Raw genomic sequence first — 18,914 nt, 5'->3', positions numbered from 1 at the left:
TATACCTCTTTCTTTCTTTACATCATAATTTGCTAATAAATGTATTAATTAAATTTCAACCTTATAAGAATTGAAACAAAGTCGATATTGTTTTGCACTGAAATATAGTCACGTGTTAAAGTTATACATACAGATAAGATCTTACTTATCAATCGACTCGTTCTATCTCTTTCTACCACGTACCAAGTGAAAGAGACGCATTCATCATATTTTAATTGCAGTAATTAAATTTCAACCTTATTTGAACTATAACAAAGTCGATATTGTTTTAGCACACAGATATTAATATCGACTTTGTAAATAAAATGAATTCACCTACAAAACTGTTAACCTATCATTCTATCTCTTTCTATCACGTAATAAGTGAAAGAGAAGCACTCACATATATTAATATAAAATGAATTTACTTGCAAATTTTTAACCTATCATTCTCTCTCTTTCTATCACGTAATAAAGAAAAGAGACATAATCATAATAATCACAATTCGACTATACTTCCATATCGTGCAAACATCTGTCTCTTTCTATCACGTAACAAGTGAAAGAGACACACTTCTAAAATATCGTTCTCTCTTTCTATCACATAACAAGTGAAAGAGACGCATATACCATATTCATGATTCGGTATTGTCCAATAGAATTAAAGTTATTAATTCTCATTACATACATAATTTGAGATTTTGTCTATGATTTTGATGTATAAACCAAAATTTTGTTGTCTCTGGACAGTGGATCATATTTATAGGATCTTATATAATGTAACTGCCCCTTAAAATTTAATTCTATTAATGAACTATTGTTAGATATTTGATATAAATGTTTTGTATGCATCAATATAAATATGTTTTTCTTTCTTTCATTAGCAAAAGAGAATTGAAAATTGTATGATCACGTGATCACAGATTTCGTATGAAAAATATTTATTTTAAAATTCCCTTGTTTCCTTTATTGGAGCTGTGTATGCAAAACACAAAGTCACGACCAATTCATTTTGTATGAGATCATTCAATTTGTATGACACCATACATTTTGTATGACACCATTCAATTTGTATGACTTCATTATGTATGACACCATACATTTTGTAAGAGACCATTCAATTTGTATGACATCATACATTTTGTAAGACACCATTCAACTTGTATGACACCATACATTTTGTATGAAACATTCTATTTGTATGAGACCATTCATTATGTATGACACCAGACATTTTGCATGAAACCAATAATTATGTATGACACCATACATTTTGTATGAGATCATTCAATTTGTATGTAGTTCACGTGTCAGTCACACCAATATAATTGACAAACAGCTCAGCTGAGACTCGAACCGTGTACCTTACGTTTCACATGCATAACACTGACCTCGTCTCGTTAAAACGGTCCATGATTCGTCAGTTATCGTTCATTAGAAACGTAGGAAACAATGGAGAAATGTCAAAACTAAATATTTCGCTACATAGTTAAAAACTGTTAGGTTTTAAAAGCAGACGTTTTAAAACGTTTTTATAAAACATTCATTTTGAAACGGCGACTTTTTTATCAGAATTGTTTCTAAAATGTATACCATTTTTAAACGCAGACTTCAGAGAAGCCACCGTAACCTGGTCAGACTTTAAAATGGCCCTTATTTTAACACGACTGTTTGTGAAACGTGTGCGTTTAAATAACTCAATCATTTTATGATGAACTTTTGTAAAATGTATGTTAAAAAACGCAGTCGTTTTCAAAAACGCATCACAGTAGCTGTAACATTATGTCTTTAAAAACGCCGTTTATTTTAACACGCCCATTTCTAAAACGCATGCATTTCAAAAACGACAACGTCTTTATCATAAACTTGTGTAATTTGTATGACGTTTAAAAACGTAGTCGTTTTTAATTGCATCAGTGTAGCGGTAACCTCGTCTGAATTTAAAAATGTAGCTTATTTGAATTGACTGTTATTATGTGTGCGTTTAAAATACGCATACGCTTTTAAAATGTATCAGAGTAGCTATAATCTCGTTTGAAAACGCTGCTTTTTTTGACACGTCTGTTAATTACACGCAAGCGTTTAAAAACGCATGCTTCTAAAAGCGCAGGCGTTTATAAAACGTTTTTGAGTAGCGGAAACCTCGACTGATTTTAAAACGCCGCTTACTTTAACCAGTAGTAAAACACATGCGTTCATAAATGCTTACGTTTTAAAACGCATACGCTTATAAAAGCGTAGACGATTAAAAAGCTTCATAGTAGCCGCTGTAACCTGGTCTGACTGGGCGTGGAGCGGTGCTGCTTGAGGAGTTGCTTGTGCTTGGGGTCCAGCATGGCGGTGTACCCCTCGGGGGTACACAGCTGCGGGTGACGCTGGTAGAAGCTGCGGTACCCCTCGTGGAGAAGGTAGACCTCGGGGTAGTGGAGAGATGGGTAGTTCTCCATGTTCTTGGCGCGATCGGACGAGCGGAGGAAACGAGATCTGTGGAGAAGATATACAAATATTATTAACATCTGTGGTCTAGCGGTTAGCACGTTGTTTTATAGTCACGGATTCGATTCCTCGCAAGAGAGCTGTGCTGTTTTCTATTTGATGTTGTTCATTTGTTTCATCTGTTTGTAGCTATATATTACCAACAGGAGCAAATATTTGTATCAGTCTGGGTGTTTTCTATACATATGTATATAATACTAGTTGTAGACGCGACTTCGTCCGCGTGGAATTTAGCTTTTTCTAAAATAAAAGTAGCCTAAGTTACTCCTTATTACATCAGCTACCAGCCAATAAAAGTCCCGTCAAAATCGGTCCATCCATTTCAGAGATTACCCGGAACAAACAGACAGACAGACAGACAAAAATTGTAATAAATATTATTTCGGTGTATGTACCGCATTTATATTCATATGCATGTAGTAAAAAACGTTTATTTCAATATTACAAACAGACACTCCAATTTTATTTATATGACTTACAACTTGGGTCCCCTCTCAAGTGAGAATTCGCAGTGGAAGACCAGTATGCTCCTTTTCGAGTCTTCATCCTTGGGCTGCAGTGGTTTGTTGACCATGGTGAGGATCTGAGCTGGTGTGTACAGGTTCACAGCGCCCAGGATGTGACCACCTTCAAACTCGTAGGGATAGCGGCAGTCTATCACCTGTAGAGTAAAGAATAAGTTTGTATTAATAAGATTGTTACTAATCACACACATTTTCATAAGAATAGACAATACATAATACGACATAAGATTTATAAAATTGTGTTATTATGTGTGATCTGTAGCAATACAAACAGGTCGAAGCTCAGCGTGGGACATTGTTCAGGGAACAAAACACTGATGTTCAGCTTCAACCCATTTGAGGGTACGTGAAAATAATAATTAAAATAAATATAAAATAAAAAGAGCAATATTATTAGTGATTGTCTGTGCGGTGTGTTTATAATAAAAGTAATGTAAATAGTTCACAGTATAATTTGATATAATTTTAACGTGAGTGGTAAGGATTAAAAAAAAATATATATTAAAAATAAAAGGCCGGATCATGTAAAGTATATCAAATTCAAATTCAAAATATCTATATTCATGTAGGTCTATTACAGACTCTTATGATATGTCAAATCTACAGTTCGGAATGATTTCGAGATGAGAAGAACTGACAAGAAACTCAGCTCGTATTTTTTTCAAATAATAGTGGAACATGTTTATAATAAACATAGTTTTTAAAATTCATATTTGGGAGAATAGAGTGACCACCAGCATATGCTATCGCAAAGAACAAACAATTTAATCAGTGTTCACAACCTGAACAGACCAGTCCCCACAAGCAGCACCCGTTCACGAGTATGACGTATGAGCCAGCCATCATTGTACTCAACCATATTTGAGGGAGCACATCGACCCGGCCCACCACGCCGCCATATATATTTCAGAGTATAGTTATATATTATTTTTTTTATATTAAGACATTTTTATACGAACCTGGAAATCGCTGATGGAATCCTGGAAGTCTCCCCTGAGGAGTGCTGCGAGGGTGTCACACGATATGGACTTCAGATCCGAGTGGTCCCCGCTGGTGAGAGGCAACGCGAACGGCACTGAGAAGTCTCCAATCAGATCTGGGTCCACGGCAGCTGGAATAAGTTTCATTTTTATACTGCTGGCAAACAAGCATACGGCCCATCTGATGGTAAGCAGTTACCGTAGTCTATGGACGCCTGAAACACCATGGGTGTCTCGCGTTGCCGACCCTTAAGAACTTATAAATGGGAAAGTAGTCATTTTTGTTACGCTATCACGCGAAAACTACTGAACCGATCATCATGAAATTTTGTACACATATTCTTAGAGATATTATAATGAACATAGGATACTTTTTATTAAAAAGAAAACGGTAAAAATCTAGTAGAAATATAAATGAACTTACATCTCGCTAATGCAGACATAATAGACGCATTGTTCTCTGAATACGCCCTCTGCAGCACTGGCCGTTGCACCTTCTCCGCATCACTAGTTCTCCGTCGCTTATTCACCACATTCTCCATCTCGCTCTTCTCCACTCGCTTCTGCGACCTCTTCTCCGGATTCTCCAGTATTGAATACAACGATACCCTTGCTTTACTCTGCGGGTTTAGACTGTAACTGCGTTGCAGTGGTTTCCTCTGGAAGTTCTTGTCTGTTAGAATACTATCCTTAATCTGTCCGGAGAGCAAGTCGTTGAAGTTTGCCATTTTTGGTGAATTCGATGCGTCTTCCATATCCAGGAAAGGTTCCTCCAGCTCCGATATGAACCCACTTTCCATTGAAGTTGTCGACTCTGATGTGAATATCCTCAGCCTGCTCGAAGCTGGTGAGGATATGGAACTCATGGATCCTATACTCGAGTCGCTACGTTCATGCCTCAGGGGGTTCTTCGTTGGCGTCTCTGTGAACTTCAGGGATTTCTTGACGGAGGCACTCGTGCTTGAGGACGATTTGGTGGCCGGTGAAGTGAATTCGAAAGTCTCGTCTTCGAAGTTCAGCATCCTCGTCGCATTTGCGTTCGGTCGGTTGAACGACGTCGACTGCTCATTATCAGCTAGTGGTGCTCCGAACGAGAAGTTTCTAGAATTAATTTTCCTTGCTGTGGTGGATCTACCTCTGGATATAATATTGGGACTGTCTGTGGATATTATTTCATACTTCGTGCAGTGATCAAAATTATCCGAATCGAATTCCTCTTCCAAGTCGTGCAGGGTTTGGAAATCCGAGTCCAGATCTGCATCGTTTTCTGGTACGAACATATCCTTGACTTCTTTCTCCATCTCGTAGGATTTCGATGGGATGCTGTTGGTGAAATCCAGCTGTGAACATGAAGAAATAAGACATTGTAATATTGTATTAAATTCGTTGTAATTGGTGTAGTAATGTAATAAATAGGCTCACATTGACGACCTCGGTGGTCTAGCGGTCTAGTGCGAGATTCCTCGCACAGCACAAACATTTGTATATGATTGTTTGTATCGGTCTGGGTGTTTTCTCTGCATAATATGTGTGTATTTACAAAAAAATATATATCTATGTATATGTATCAGTTATCTAGTATCCATAATACAAGCTTTACCTAGCTTAACTTGGGTCTAGATGGCGCTGTGTGAATTGTCCTGAGATTATTGTTATAATCTGTTTTCCGAGGACGGGACATGCCAAGTCTCTCGTAACTTTAGATTATTTGTATTGGGTATTGCTATATCTATTAAATATGTTACTTTATCTACTTTTATTATTATTATTCCTAACTTCCAAAAAATAAATCTCATCTCCCCTCTTAAGGAGAGGAGATGGCAACTTACCCCCGGCAGAATATTATTATTATTATTATTATTATTATTATGATAGTCCCTAGTTCTATATTCATGCAATAGAAATATTTGTATTCATAAGTGTGGTGCATGAATGTATTATAGAATGTAGAACAATGATATATTATAAGCTATTTTCTAAAATTACATTTCTATTTGTGAGACAATTTTAAAACTGTACATTCCCACAAAAAATTGTAATTAAATTAGAGAAAAATATTCAGAAAAAGGAAATATATTATAGAAGAATTTCTTGTATTATTCATATTAGTATAGAAAAGAGAGACAAAATATATTCTTTCTCATGAATAAACAAACAGGTATTAAACCCCATGACCAGAAGAAGCAACTGCTAAATCACATGGATGTAATATATTATATTAATAGGATGATACTCTAGTTATCAAAGATTTAATTGAATGTGTTTGCCCTCAATTATATCATTGATTTTTTATTGATGGGAGCCAATACAGTCAAGAATGTACAACTAAAGAAGATAAAGAATATAAATAGAACTAATATTAATTCAAATAAACTTATAATATAAGCACTTTAAAATGTTCAAATATTTTTATTTTAATATAAGATAGAATATTACCTTAGTCGTCGACCAGCTAGTCTTCGTCGACTGGAAACTCTCACCAAACGAACAATCCCTGGTTTCTTCCTCCACTTCCAGCTTCACGAAGGTCTCGCTCATCAATCCAATATTCTCTTTATCCATCTTGAATCTGGAACGTTCTTCGAAGATCCTAGATATCTTTGTCGTACTGGACTTCAGGATCCTGCTCGTTATAGGTGATGAGACATGCCTGTTAATTTGTGGTGACAGTCTATCCAGCACTGGAGAATTTCTCAACCTCTCAATAACGGGTGAGACTTTCGGCCTGTACAACGGAGAATTCTGTATCTCACCGAGGACTCTCCACTTCGAAGCTGATGCTATGGGTGACTGGGGTGAGTTGAAGTTCAACGAATGAGGACTCATTTTAATCTTGAAGTTTGTTGTGAGTGCTTCATCCTGTTTACGTTTTGTTCCGCTGTTCCCGGAGTTGATCTTGAAGTTTTCCGTGATCAATCTGTAAATACGGAAAGTTGTATGTTAGTTTGTGTTAATAAAACCACTCTGTTTACACCCTAAGGTAGAAGTTCCCAAACTCTTGTGTTATAGACCCCTTGCCATATTTTTCGGTTTTGGGTAGACTCACCATTCTTACCTGGTACTGATTTTTTGTAAATTTCTAACTGTAGTAGAGTTTAGTGTTAAAAACATGAAGTAAAAACAACAAGATGACTGCTGACCTAGAGCCTTTGCAGTTTGTCATAGACCCCTGGGGGTAAATATAGACCACTTATCCAGTGTTATAGATTAATTTTAAATCAATGTTATTGATGAGGGCCTTTTTATAATGGATATCACAAAAATAACAAATAATAAATATGATGTATTAAAAATAACTATTTCTAAATAGTACATATATAAATGTGTACATGTCACACAGCGCCATCTAGTCTCAACTTATAGAAAAACTTAAATATATTTTTTTAAATATACTTAAATGATGAAATAGTAGTGGAATATAATAGGAAGGGTGAATTAAGCCCATGGTATTAACCAGGCATTTTTTTACTATAATGGAATGGTGCATCCGCCACAAAATTTATACTAGAAACTTTTGGAAACTATGTACTCTCAAAATTATTTCTTCAACAAATGAAATGTGGTCATATCAAGTATTTGTGATGATAATGTAACGGTGCACCCGCCTGCGCTGACGGTTTACGCTGGCGGGGCATCAGTGGAGGATGATAAGATGAGCATGAGGTCATAGCCCGTGACAAATTCACCAGTAATTTATCACAATGGTTTCCAGGGGGAACCGCTTGGAGGTCAACCTGACATGGTACATTGCTGGCAATGAGATCATCAGTCCACAGTACTAACAATCTACTTACCCCCCAGGTCGTCCTAATTGAGTACATAGAAAATGTCACTACATCCCTTTGCTAACAATTAAGATAAATTTAATTAAGATAACATTTAAGATAAATTTTCACATAAAATATTAGGATGAAATTGCAACAATTTTGTACACACAGAAACCCTTTCGTTTGCAAAATGAATCATAAAAAACCAGTCACATTTATAAAAAAAAATATCAATGGATAAACAACTATTTTAAAAGTTGGTTAAACACTACACCAATGTATACCTGACACCCCATCCTCTAATGGCATTTATTAACACTACAAAATCCCTTAATAAATACTGCAAACCCATTGGACGTCACAAAAGAAGACGGGGTACAAAATCATTGTTTCCTTGTAGGGCCAATATAAGTTTCAAATAAGAAAACTGGTTTCACGCACCTATCAGCCCTTACAACACGTCACACATTATCAATAAAGTTCACAACACAAAATATATAAAGATATTACGGTTCACAATTCAACAATAGTATTTCCACGGAGGTTATGGGAACGTTACTTCGATATTATACGATTTCTCACGTAAACTATATTACAAACAAGGGTAGATCATATTATTTTATATCTTTAATATAATAACTCTGAGGTAGTTACAATATATGAGTAATTTACGAAAACTTGACACGACAAAGTAGGTTAGTGAATCGGCGAATTCTGTTTGCCGCGCTTTTTATTTTTTCCTTCACTTTGACGGCTGTCAAAAGAGGTTGCGTTCTAAAATTACTGTTTTGATAAGTCAGTATCTTTTTACATTCATTACTTTATCATGTAATATAATTAAATATAATCATTAATTTAAGTAATTTGGATATCATTATTGATTATTTATTATGTATAGATTTTTTTTTATAGCATTACTGATGTTCCAATGTTTTATACATATAAATACATAGTATAAAACAAAATCGCAATCGTCTGTTCGCATATCTTTTAAATTACGCAACAGACTTTAATACAGTTTCCAGCAATAGATAGAGTGATTCAAGAGGAAGATTTATATGTATAATACATACGTGTATAAAACAAGCCGAGAAAATTAAAGATTTGTAAGCCTTATTAAGCTACTCTTATTATTATTAGAATTATCATAGTCAATCAACCAGTCTTTCTTTTAATTGGAATGGCAGTACGGATCATTCATTGCTATTTAGAAGAACAAGATGGAATGGCTCTTATCCTGTAATTTTACTGCCTCGAATGAATACCAGTATTTACCATAATCTAAACCGTAACTCCATCTTGCCCGTCGGTTATTTATGTCTTATGTGCATTTCATGACAATAGAGAATCGGTTAGTTAATCAATATTCATCATAATAACAGATAGGGCGTTCTCGTTATTTGAATAAATGTTTTTAACGGCTTTTATTTCTGAACGGTTCTTTATGTATCTTTTTTTTTAATGGATATTTGAAAATTGATTTTTAAATATATGTATGTAGTAAGTCTGTTGATTCTCGAAACAGATTTAAAAAAATTAATGACCACAGATCTTACTTATTCTTAATATTTTTTTCCTAGTGTCCAGTTTTTTTTTTGGTTCGGTTTTTCCCTTTTTAGAGAAAGGCAAAAGGACTCAGCCCATACAGCCCCTAGTGTCCAGTTCACTATAAATGAGAAGAACTGTCAAGAAACTCAAAATGGATTAATCATGATGGGTATTTTTTAAACTGTTTTATAGTTATAGTTATTTACTACAATTTAATAGAATTTTAACGTTATAACTAACGTCTATTTTTTGTAACAAATACACTATTGAATATAAAAAAAAACAAAATTTAGGAAATCGCTAATTTATGGTGAGCATAGACATTTTGTGCAATTTTTTCAACGGTTACGTTATGCGTGTATTCATTTACCCTTGCGAGTACCTGCATTGATTGTGCTACGTCTTATCATAAAGCAAGGGGCTTTTTTATGCAGTTAACGGTACCAGGGGGACATAAATACGAGGAAGAATTGTTGAGAATTGACTAGAAAGTTTACGGGTTTATGTGATTAGTTGAATGGTAAACAAGGTAACGGCTTACCTGATGGTAAGTGGTAAGTGTCTAGTTTAATAATAATAACCCGGTTTAAACAACGCCATCGAGTCCTGAGCTAAGCAGAGCTTGTGGTACTAGATATTTTTTTTATAAAAGCTTAGAAAACACTTACATAATATAAATAATTATACATCAATACAAATTTTTGCACCGTGCGAGAAATCGAAACTGCGACCATTGGTAAGTGGTGTGGCCCTCTATGTACATAAAATAGAAATAATCTTTATTAAAATAAACTGAATATAAGCACTTTCGAAGTCTTATAAATTTTTTATTCTACCGCTCATTTGAAAGACAGACTCAGACAAGAAGAATAAGCAATAAACTTGCGTGTTGCTCTTTTACATAATAGTTGTTCTAAGTAAATATACCTCCATATAGTCAACATGTTTATATGTTACTATATTTTGGTGCTATACATAAATTGAAACACATTACTGCTTGTAGCCAACAAGCAGTATTTTTAGTTCTTCGTGAGTTTGAATTAGAAATTATAAAACTTGAATATCAATAACGCGTATCTACAATATTGCTAATTAGTTTCTATCAGGCGTTTCAATAATAATAAATTTATTTGTAGATTATGTAAGGTTTTGATTAAATTTTGTAAATATGGCCCTTGCAAAATCTGCTTCTATCAAGCGTACAAATCTTAAAGTTAATTAAATTATCGATTTTTTATATAATTAATAATTATTGTATATATGCCAATTTGTATCTATATAAATCTAAATGTCATGAGGTATAATTTATTATTTTAGGATTTCATAAATTCTTGAATTGAGTAGAAACACTTGGAAACTACCCATTCATGCAGTTTTCTTTTAAATAATATTCCAGAGAGAGTTCTTGTCATCAGGAAGTTTATTAAATATTTGTATCTCCATACAAAATGGACACTTATTTGTTATGGACAGTTTTATTGTATGTACTTTTATTTTACTTGTATGGCTGTCGCGTATTGATTTTTTCATCGTTGTCTCTTTTAGAGGAAAGTATTCTGGTTGTTCCTTTACGAATATGCATAATTGTTTAATATATAAACATATTAAGGTAAGCAGTTTATTTTTTTTAAAAAACGGACGACAAGACTATTGTATGTGCGCACCAAAAACTGACCTTATACTTTTTTTGTGATTTAAACACGATTTCATATGACAATGTTTATTGCAATGTTTTACAACAAACTCCCAGAGTCTGTACACAATTTTCCAGAAAAAAAAATTCAAATGTGTCATAAAATATTTTCTTTGTGAAAAATCTTATTATAAAATTGAAGAATTTATAAATGATAATAATGTTTTTGTAGAAAATATCTAACTTAAAATTCATAGCGCTGACAATGTTATCTGATTGAACAGAGATTAAGCGCGTAGCGGTTTCTATGTTGATTGTCGCATGCCTAATCCTTGTTAATTAAATATAAGTAAATCAATACTTATTTAAAAGAGCAACACACAAGTTTCTCATTCTTGTGATGAATCTGCATTCCGAATGAGCGGTAGAATAAAAAAACTTGACTAATCAAAAGTGCTTATATTAAGTTTATTTGAATAAACGTTATTTCTATTTCTATGAAGACATGTTCCACATACGAAATTATCGATACCAAAAAACTAGTGTTTACAAATATAATATTCAGAAACCTGTTACTGGTAATAAACCGTTTATACGAAACGTTCGTTATTCGGTATTGTCTATGTGTTTTATCTCAATACAATAAGGTCGAGATTGGTGTAGCGGCTGTTGTGGAGGGATAAAGTGCATTGGAGGTATGTAAATCTATCTGTAAACGACACTGACTGGTGTCGGTGCATCCACTTTTGTGTATTGTATTGTAAATAATAAAGAAACTGGTTTGCACGACTAACTGAGAATTTCAGTTGGTTGTCAGACTTATTGATAACTAGCTGTACTCGGGACTTTGTACGCGTGGAATTTAACTTTATTTTTCTAAAATAATAGTAGCCCAAGTTACTCCTTATTACATCAGCTACCTACACGTAAAGTCCCGTTGAAATCGGCCCTAAAAAGTTTGTTTGTTTTATTCAACGCTTTAAACACTGGAAATGATTTATCAAGGGAAATTTTGTACCTCAGTCCCACCTATTTTAGCGAAACAGTTTGCTTTGTAAACTGTTAATTACTGTAATTACTGGCAAGTTGTACAATAATAGGAACACGAAAAAAAAAAGGAAATTTAAATTAAGAACAATGTAATTAGCCAATAACATAATCATTACCTAAAATAATAGTTACAAAAAGAGAGAAGCGTTTATCATTTAAATTTCGAACATTAACCAAAATAGTGTTTTCATTTAAATTGCGACCGTACGAAAAATATCGATATTTATTTAAATTTCGAACGTACTAAACATCTGCATTTCGCATTCCATATTCAAATAGTGTTGTAACGATCGCGAGGTCGCGACGGCTCATCTCTGTCGATATCCTTCCGACATTGTCACAATAACAAGAACTTGAAAAAAAAAGGAAATTTAAATTTAGAACAATCTAATTAGCCAATAAAACATAATTATTACAGAACAAGACTAAATTACAAAGAAAGAGCGTTTTTCATTTCAATTTCGAATTTCGAACGGTAACCAAAACAGTGTTTACATTTAAACTTCGAACGTAAACATCGGTTTTCATTTAAATTTCGGAGCGTTTTTCATTTCAATTTCGAATTTCGAACGTTAACCAAAATAGTATTTTCAATTAAACTTCGAACGTACAAAAAAGATCGGTTTTCATTTAAATTTCGAACGTACCAAACATCTGCATTTCGCATTCCATATTCAAATAGCGTTGTAACGACCGCGAGCCCGCGACGGCTCATCTCTGGTATCCTTCCGACCTTGTCACCAGATGCGCCCGTTTTTATGCGCAACCATAATTCTCAGAATGCGCTAACGGATTTTCTGTATTTGTGGTTTATCCGGTCTTTAATTCAACACCTGTTTAATCTATGGTTAGACAATAAAATTGTGCAATAAACATAGATTGTGGAACTTTTTTTTTTAATTTAAAGTCTTAGTATGTAGGGACTGGTCTGCTCTAATCACTACGACTGAATTAATCTTATTGTGTATTTATATTTGATCATAATAAATTAGTGCTAGTTGGTAGTTTATATTCACATGTTTCGACTTACAAATGTAACGTTACAACGATTTTTTTAAAAGAGCAACAAGCAAGATAATTGAAATGAGACAGTTTTCCGATTGATAGGTAGGTTAAAGAAACTGATTATTCAAAAGTGCTTAAATTAAACTTATTTGAATAAAGGATTTTCTATATTATTCTATTCTATGATCATATTCGTAAGTTATTTCTTTTCTTTTTTAAGTTATATTTTTATATATATAACTAAAAAAGAATCGGTCTAAATTTACGCAAATATAATTCGAGAGCTTCTCTATACCTTTAGTATATTTAGTAACTTATTTAAAACTAAAACAACAATATACAACCAATAACTTTTATTAACATTATCACTGGCCACTATTCATGTATAAAAACATAACGTACACTATTGGAAACAGTTTAGAATCTGTGCGCAGACCTTCCCTGTTATAAAGAAAAAAGTTAATCGATCAAAAAACCGTTAATAACGTTCCGTGGTGCAACACTGCGGGCGTGGCGCATGGCGGCTCCGATACCCGGTTGTTAGTGCTGTGACCCTTCTAAGTAGGTGTTATTTTTTTATTTTCAAATTTAGAACAAAATATTACACCAAGACACAATACACCAAACTTTCTTAATTATTTTTTTAAAGTTCTTATTGTTATGACCCCTCTAAGTAGATGTTATTTATTTTTATTTTTAAATCTAGAACGAAATACACCAAGACAATACACAAATTTCCAGATATTTTTTTAATCAGTTGTTAGTGTTGTGACCTTTCAATATGTGTTTTTTTTTTTTGCAAATATAGAAAGAAATATGACACCAAGACAATAATACACAAAATGCCATATTATTTTGTTAAATTAAAATATGCTATACAAAGGTAGAACTACACGTACGTACAGTCAAATTATTAAATTGTTAGGTTACAAGCAATATTAAAGGTTTTTTTTTATTTATTTACTAGCTGTGCCCGTGACTTCGTTCGTGTGGTTATCAAAAACACTCCATACATATTTTTTGACTAACTTGAACTGCACACAACGGAAGCCCTCAAATATGAATAATTTTCGCCGTTTTTGCAACATTTTTCACTGATGCTCCGCTCCTTTTGGTCGTAGCGTAATGTTATATAGCTGAAAGCCTTCCTCGACAAATGGACTATCCAACAAAAAAATAATTATTCAATTCGAACCAGTAGTTCCTGAGATTAGCGCGTTCAAACAAACAAACAAGTTTGTGCTATGCCAGGAATTGTACCCACAATCAACTACTACACCGTTAAAACATATCTTTAATAAATACAATATGTTTTTTCCATACAGACACGCGTCTGTGTATTGTTGCGCCCACGCTTTCTAAAAAACGTTGTGCATACTTCGTTATAATAAAAAAAGCTGTCGCGTGCTCTATGGATGGGAGACAATTCAAGATGGCGGTATAAAAAATGATTGTCCTGAGTGTTCAGTAACAGATTATACTCAAATTCAAAATATCTATATTCATGTAGGTCTATTACAGACTCTTATGATATGTCAAATCTACCGTCAGTTCGGAATGATTTCGAGATTAGAAGAACTGACAAGAAACTTTATGCATTCTTTTCAAATATTGTTTACTGTTTGATATCACGGAAGTCAGATGATAACGTGATGTCCGTAGCGCTATTGACTGTCGGTTACCACTTACCATAAGGTCTAACGTTAGCTTATTTACCATTCCATAAAAAAAAATACATTTGAAAATACTAACTCACCCACAGATATCCAAGAGATTGTAGATACAAATTTCTGTATCATCCATACTGGCCACAAAGAAACACTAGGAAATTAATCACTATGTTTTATGACTAATCACTTCTCATATGAGAATAAAAGCTGAATTAAATTTATAAAACTATTAGTGTTAAAATTATTGTAACATTCTTATTATAATAAATATATACATTAAATAGTTTTAAATAAGCAACACTCAAGAATATGAACGTACAAATTCATAGAAATAATTCTCTCAATATGCCAATTCCTGAACTGAACCTACTCTCCCTAACACCAAGCATCGACTGAACGAAAATTGAAACTCGCTATTATAAATTTCTATAGAAAATTATTCTGCGAAGATGACACATTTACAATAGATAAATACAATAGCTGTATATCCTCGTTTCCTTATCCCCTGTACACCATAGACGACAATAGTGCTAGTCCGTTAAGGTCAACAGTGCGTTTATTTTGGCGCGTGCGGGGGAGCAGTTCAGCTGCAGCGACAAGTGAAATCTTCGCAGCTGGTAATAAACAGCTGCTATATTGTCTATGGATTACGGTGTAACGACCTCGGGGCGCTAGAATATGGTTTTTCTTTATATAATATTTCTTTCTTGAGGTAGTGTAGGGGAGAATCTATTCAGATTCTTAATTTCAAATAAACTCGATTATTAAGGAAGAAATTCTTACTCGTAAGATATGATATGATACTTCGTATTCTTGTTAGTAGTCTTAATTTTTTTTTTCGAGACTACACTAATGCTGTTGGTCTTTACAGCTTCACCGAAGTATAGAGGGCGAGTGCAGGCACTCCAAACCAAAGGAAAGACTTATGGAGCGGCTGAAGGACAATTCCCGCCTGACCGGATACGACACCAGTATGAGGGGCACTGCTAGGGGTTCGAACTTCGGTTAATCTTCATCTAGAGATCTAACACTTATATGGTTCACTCTAAAAACTTTAATAGCGCGTTTTACGATTTATTACACCAATTTAGGACTAACTTTATGCTGAAAGAAAGATAGAAAGAGAGAGAGAGAGAAAGGGAGGAAAGTAATTTGAATAGATAAGTTTTTATTTTCATACCAATTTAGCAAGTAATTACAATATAGAAGAGTTATCTTCAGTGAGAAGATTTTACACTTATATGCTTCACTCTAAAAAACTTTAATAGCGCGTTTTACGATTTATTACACTAATTTAGACTATTTTATATTGAAAGAGAGATAGAAAGAGACGGAGGAAATAATTTCAATTTCAATAGATAATATAATAGAGAAGTTTTTATATTTTCATACAAATTTAGCAAGTAATTATAATATAGAAGACTAGTTTTTATTAAGAAAATTTTACACTTATATCGTTCATACTAAAAAACATTAATAGCGCGTTTTAGGACATAACCTTAAATAAATACATTTTTCACTTCATTTACTGTTGAACGTGTTGTTTTTTTGTAAGTTTCTACCTAACTTTTGGCTTTAAGACAGTCTCTGTCAAAGGAAATAAATTTAAAACATTGATCCTTATAAAGTCTGTTAAAAAGGGGTCAAAGTTAAACGTTACGATTACAAAAGTTACTGCACTCGCGTGCGAGGGTGGCTACTTACAGCTGCGTTCAACAATAAGAAAAAGCAACAAGTGAATCAAATCCTCGCAGCTGCCAAGTACAGCTGCGAATTGTCTATGACTTTAATTTTTCACGACGTCGGCAAAGGAACCGTTTCATTCTGCCCTATTTTTTTTTACTTAGAACATTGACCTTACATCGGAAGGAAGGGGCAGATGGTTTTCGCGGGCGATAAGGTTATGATAAATTGTTATTGATATAGTTTTTTTAATAAACCTATGATCTTGGAACTCCATATTTTATTTACTTACCATAAATATAGTTTTTCACATACAGATATAGATATGAATATATATATATATAAATATTGTATGATACAATATTGAAATAATTTTAAAAAATACATTTTTTTACTAGCTGTGCCTGTAGCTGATGAACAAGGAGGAACTTAGACTACTTTTATTTTAGAAAAATAAAGTTAAATTCTACGCGGACGAAGTCGCGGGAACAGATAGGTCTCAATAAAAAGCATGCACTCAAAAAAGAAACAGACCAAAAATCAAATTGTTTTTAAATTTCTATTTTCCATTAATACTTTTTACTACTAAACGTGTTATATAATAAATATAATAGAATATATGTTGAACTAACATTTACGATATTAAATTAAATATTTAAAAATTAAATTCTTAATCAAACATTATTAATTCACATTCAATACCATCCAATTCCGTAAAACACATGACAAAAAAAGCACAACAAAAAGAGACTGAAAACACCAGAAAAGACCAAAGACGAGAGGAAATTTCCAATTCCATAAAACATATAACAAAAAAAAAGCGCAATTTAAAAAGATAGAAAACACCTTATTCAAGACCCAAGACCATAGACAAGAGGAAACACCTTATTCAGGAACCTTTCGAATCCGGAAGCGCACGTGCGCGCTCCATTCACTGCACAGATTATACAATAACATCCAATTGACAGATATTGAAATGTAAACCAGAAAGGGTTCAAATATAAGGTGTTTTAATAATAAAAAGTTAACATTACTAAACGTATCGTGGTTTTTTTTAAAGTGAAATAAATAATAAATAACCCTGGACAATTAACACAGCGCCATCTAGTCCCACGGTAAGCAGAGCTTGTGTTATGGGTACTAGACAACTGATATAAATAAATAAATAACCCTGGACAATTAACACAGCGCCATCTAGTCCCACGGTAAGCAGAGCTTGTGTTATGGGTACTAGACAACTGATATAAATAAATACATAAAGAGTCTGTAATAGACCTACATGAATAAAGATATTTAGAATTTGTATTTGAGTTTGAGTATAGTCTAAGAATCTATATAGATGTCTCTACTCTGACGTTGATGGATACCTCTATTACCAAAGTATACAGTTTATATAAGAACAAATTCATAAAAGAAAAAAAAACGGAACCATAAACAAAAACCGTTTTTTCAAGCGACAGACCGTTACTGATCGATACCCCGATGGCGGCGCATTGTTCATTGTTCGCTATTCAAATTCGAGGGTGCACAGATTATAAAGGGATGCTTCAGATTGTCTGTGGTATCGAACAAGTTGTGTTGATTGCGGTGACCATTAACTTATGATTCTTTGTTTTTTTTTTATACGATGAGGGTGGCACAGGCAGTTCTGCATACGGTTTAACCGATTTTTAAGTGGCAACATTATTAGTATATTATTGTATATATAAATATGTTTGTTTTTTTTAACGTTTTATTTTTGTTTGTTACTATGTTGTTCTATTATTTATTTTTCTGTATAAAATGATTTCATCTCTAATTTAATGCATTGTTTTTATTTACGTTTATCTTATATAATAATTTATATGCAGCTGTCGGCATCGTTGTTATTGTGTTGTGATGTGTGATGTAATAAATGTTATTCTATTCTATTCTATGGATTTTAAGTTGTTCTATAAAAACATTATTATTTAACGAATTCTTCAATTTTATAGTAAGCTTTTGGAAGAAAATGTAAGATTATATTTAAACTAATACGTTCTAAATGTAACATTTTGCTGATTTCATCCCCCCTCACCCCCTCCCTTAACGTTACAAATCTAAACGTCCATTAATATGGTACGACTTTCTAAATGTAACATTTTGCTGATTTCATCCCCCCTCACCCCCTCCCTTAACGTCTGTCGTACCATATGAATGAGCCCTTAGATTTGTAACCGCTGGCCGTGTAAGGAGATACGACCGGACGGAAGGCGGACAGGATTCAAGGTTCGTTTGTTTCTTGCGGTTGTAAAGAGGAAGTTAACATCGCTGAGGATACCATAGACAAGTGAGAGTACAGTGCACTACGCAGTTCCCTCTTCCCTACAGGGCCCCGCGTTGGATTCGGGCCCCCTAGTCTACTCCAGTCCCTACTGCACTGCCAAACGATAACCGATAGCTACTTAGTAGTGTAAGATTTATATAATTGTATATGCATATTGATAAATCTAATCCTCCAAATAAAGATGGGTGACACTGCATGTTGTCAACTCACCCGGCCGGCCAGCGGTGGTTCTGGGCCAGACGGATAAGGTCTGCCTCGGTGTCACTGTTAGGCA

At 33.7% G+C, this 18,914-nt stretch overlaps 1 protein-coding gene across 1 annotated transcript in view; it reads right to left on the bottom strand.

Moving 5' to 3' along the window:
- Positions 1–2,234: 2,234 nt before the first annotated feature.
- The window catches only part of LOC131845278 (M-phase inducer phosphatase-like), a 47,587-nt gene continuing 30,907 nt past the window's right edge, over positions 2,235–18,914 (bottom strand). The window contains exons 2-6 of the mRNA XM_059194318.1: positions 6,416–6,896; positions 4,404–5,319; positions 3,959–4,110; positions 2,955–3,136; positions 2,235–2,463 (exon numbers count right to left, since the gene is read on the bottom strand). Coding sequence (XP_059050301.1) covers positions 2,235–2,463; positions 2,955–3,136; positions 3,959–4,110; positions 4,404–5,319; positions 6,416–6,896 — 1,960 coding nt within the window. The remainder of the gene's footprint in view (positions 2,464–2,954; positions 3,137–3,958; positions 4,111–4,403; positions 5,320–6,415; positions 6,897–18,914) is intronic.

Source organism: Achroia grisella, unplaced genomic scaffold (genome assembly GCF_030625045.1).
Source record: "Achroia grisella isolate CSIRO2021 unplaced genomic scaffold, CSIRO_AGI_Agris_v1 utg461, whole genome shotgun sequence".
Lineage (NCBI taxonomy): Eukaryota > Metazoa > Arthropoda > Insecta > Lepidoptera > Pyralidae > Achroia > Achroia grisella.
This window is presented reverse-complemented; position numbering and strand designations above follow the sequence as displayed.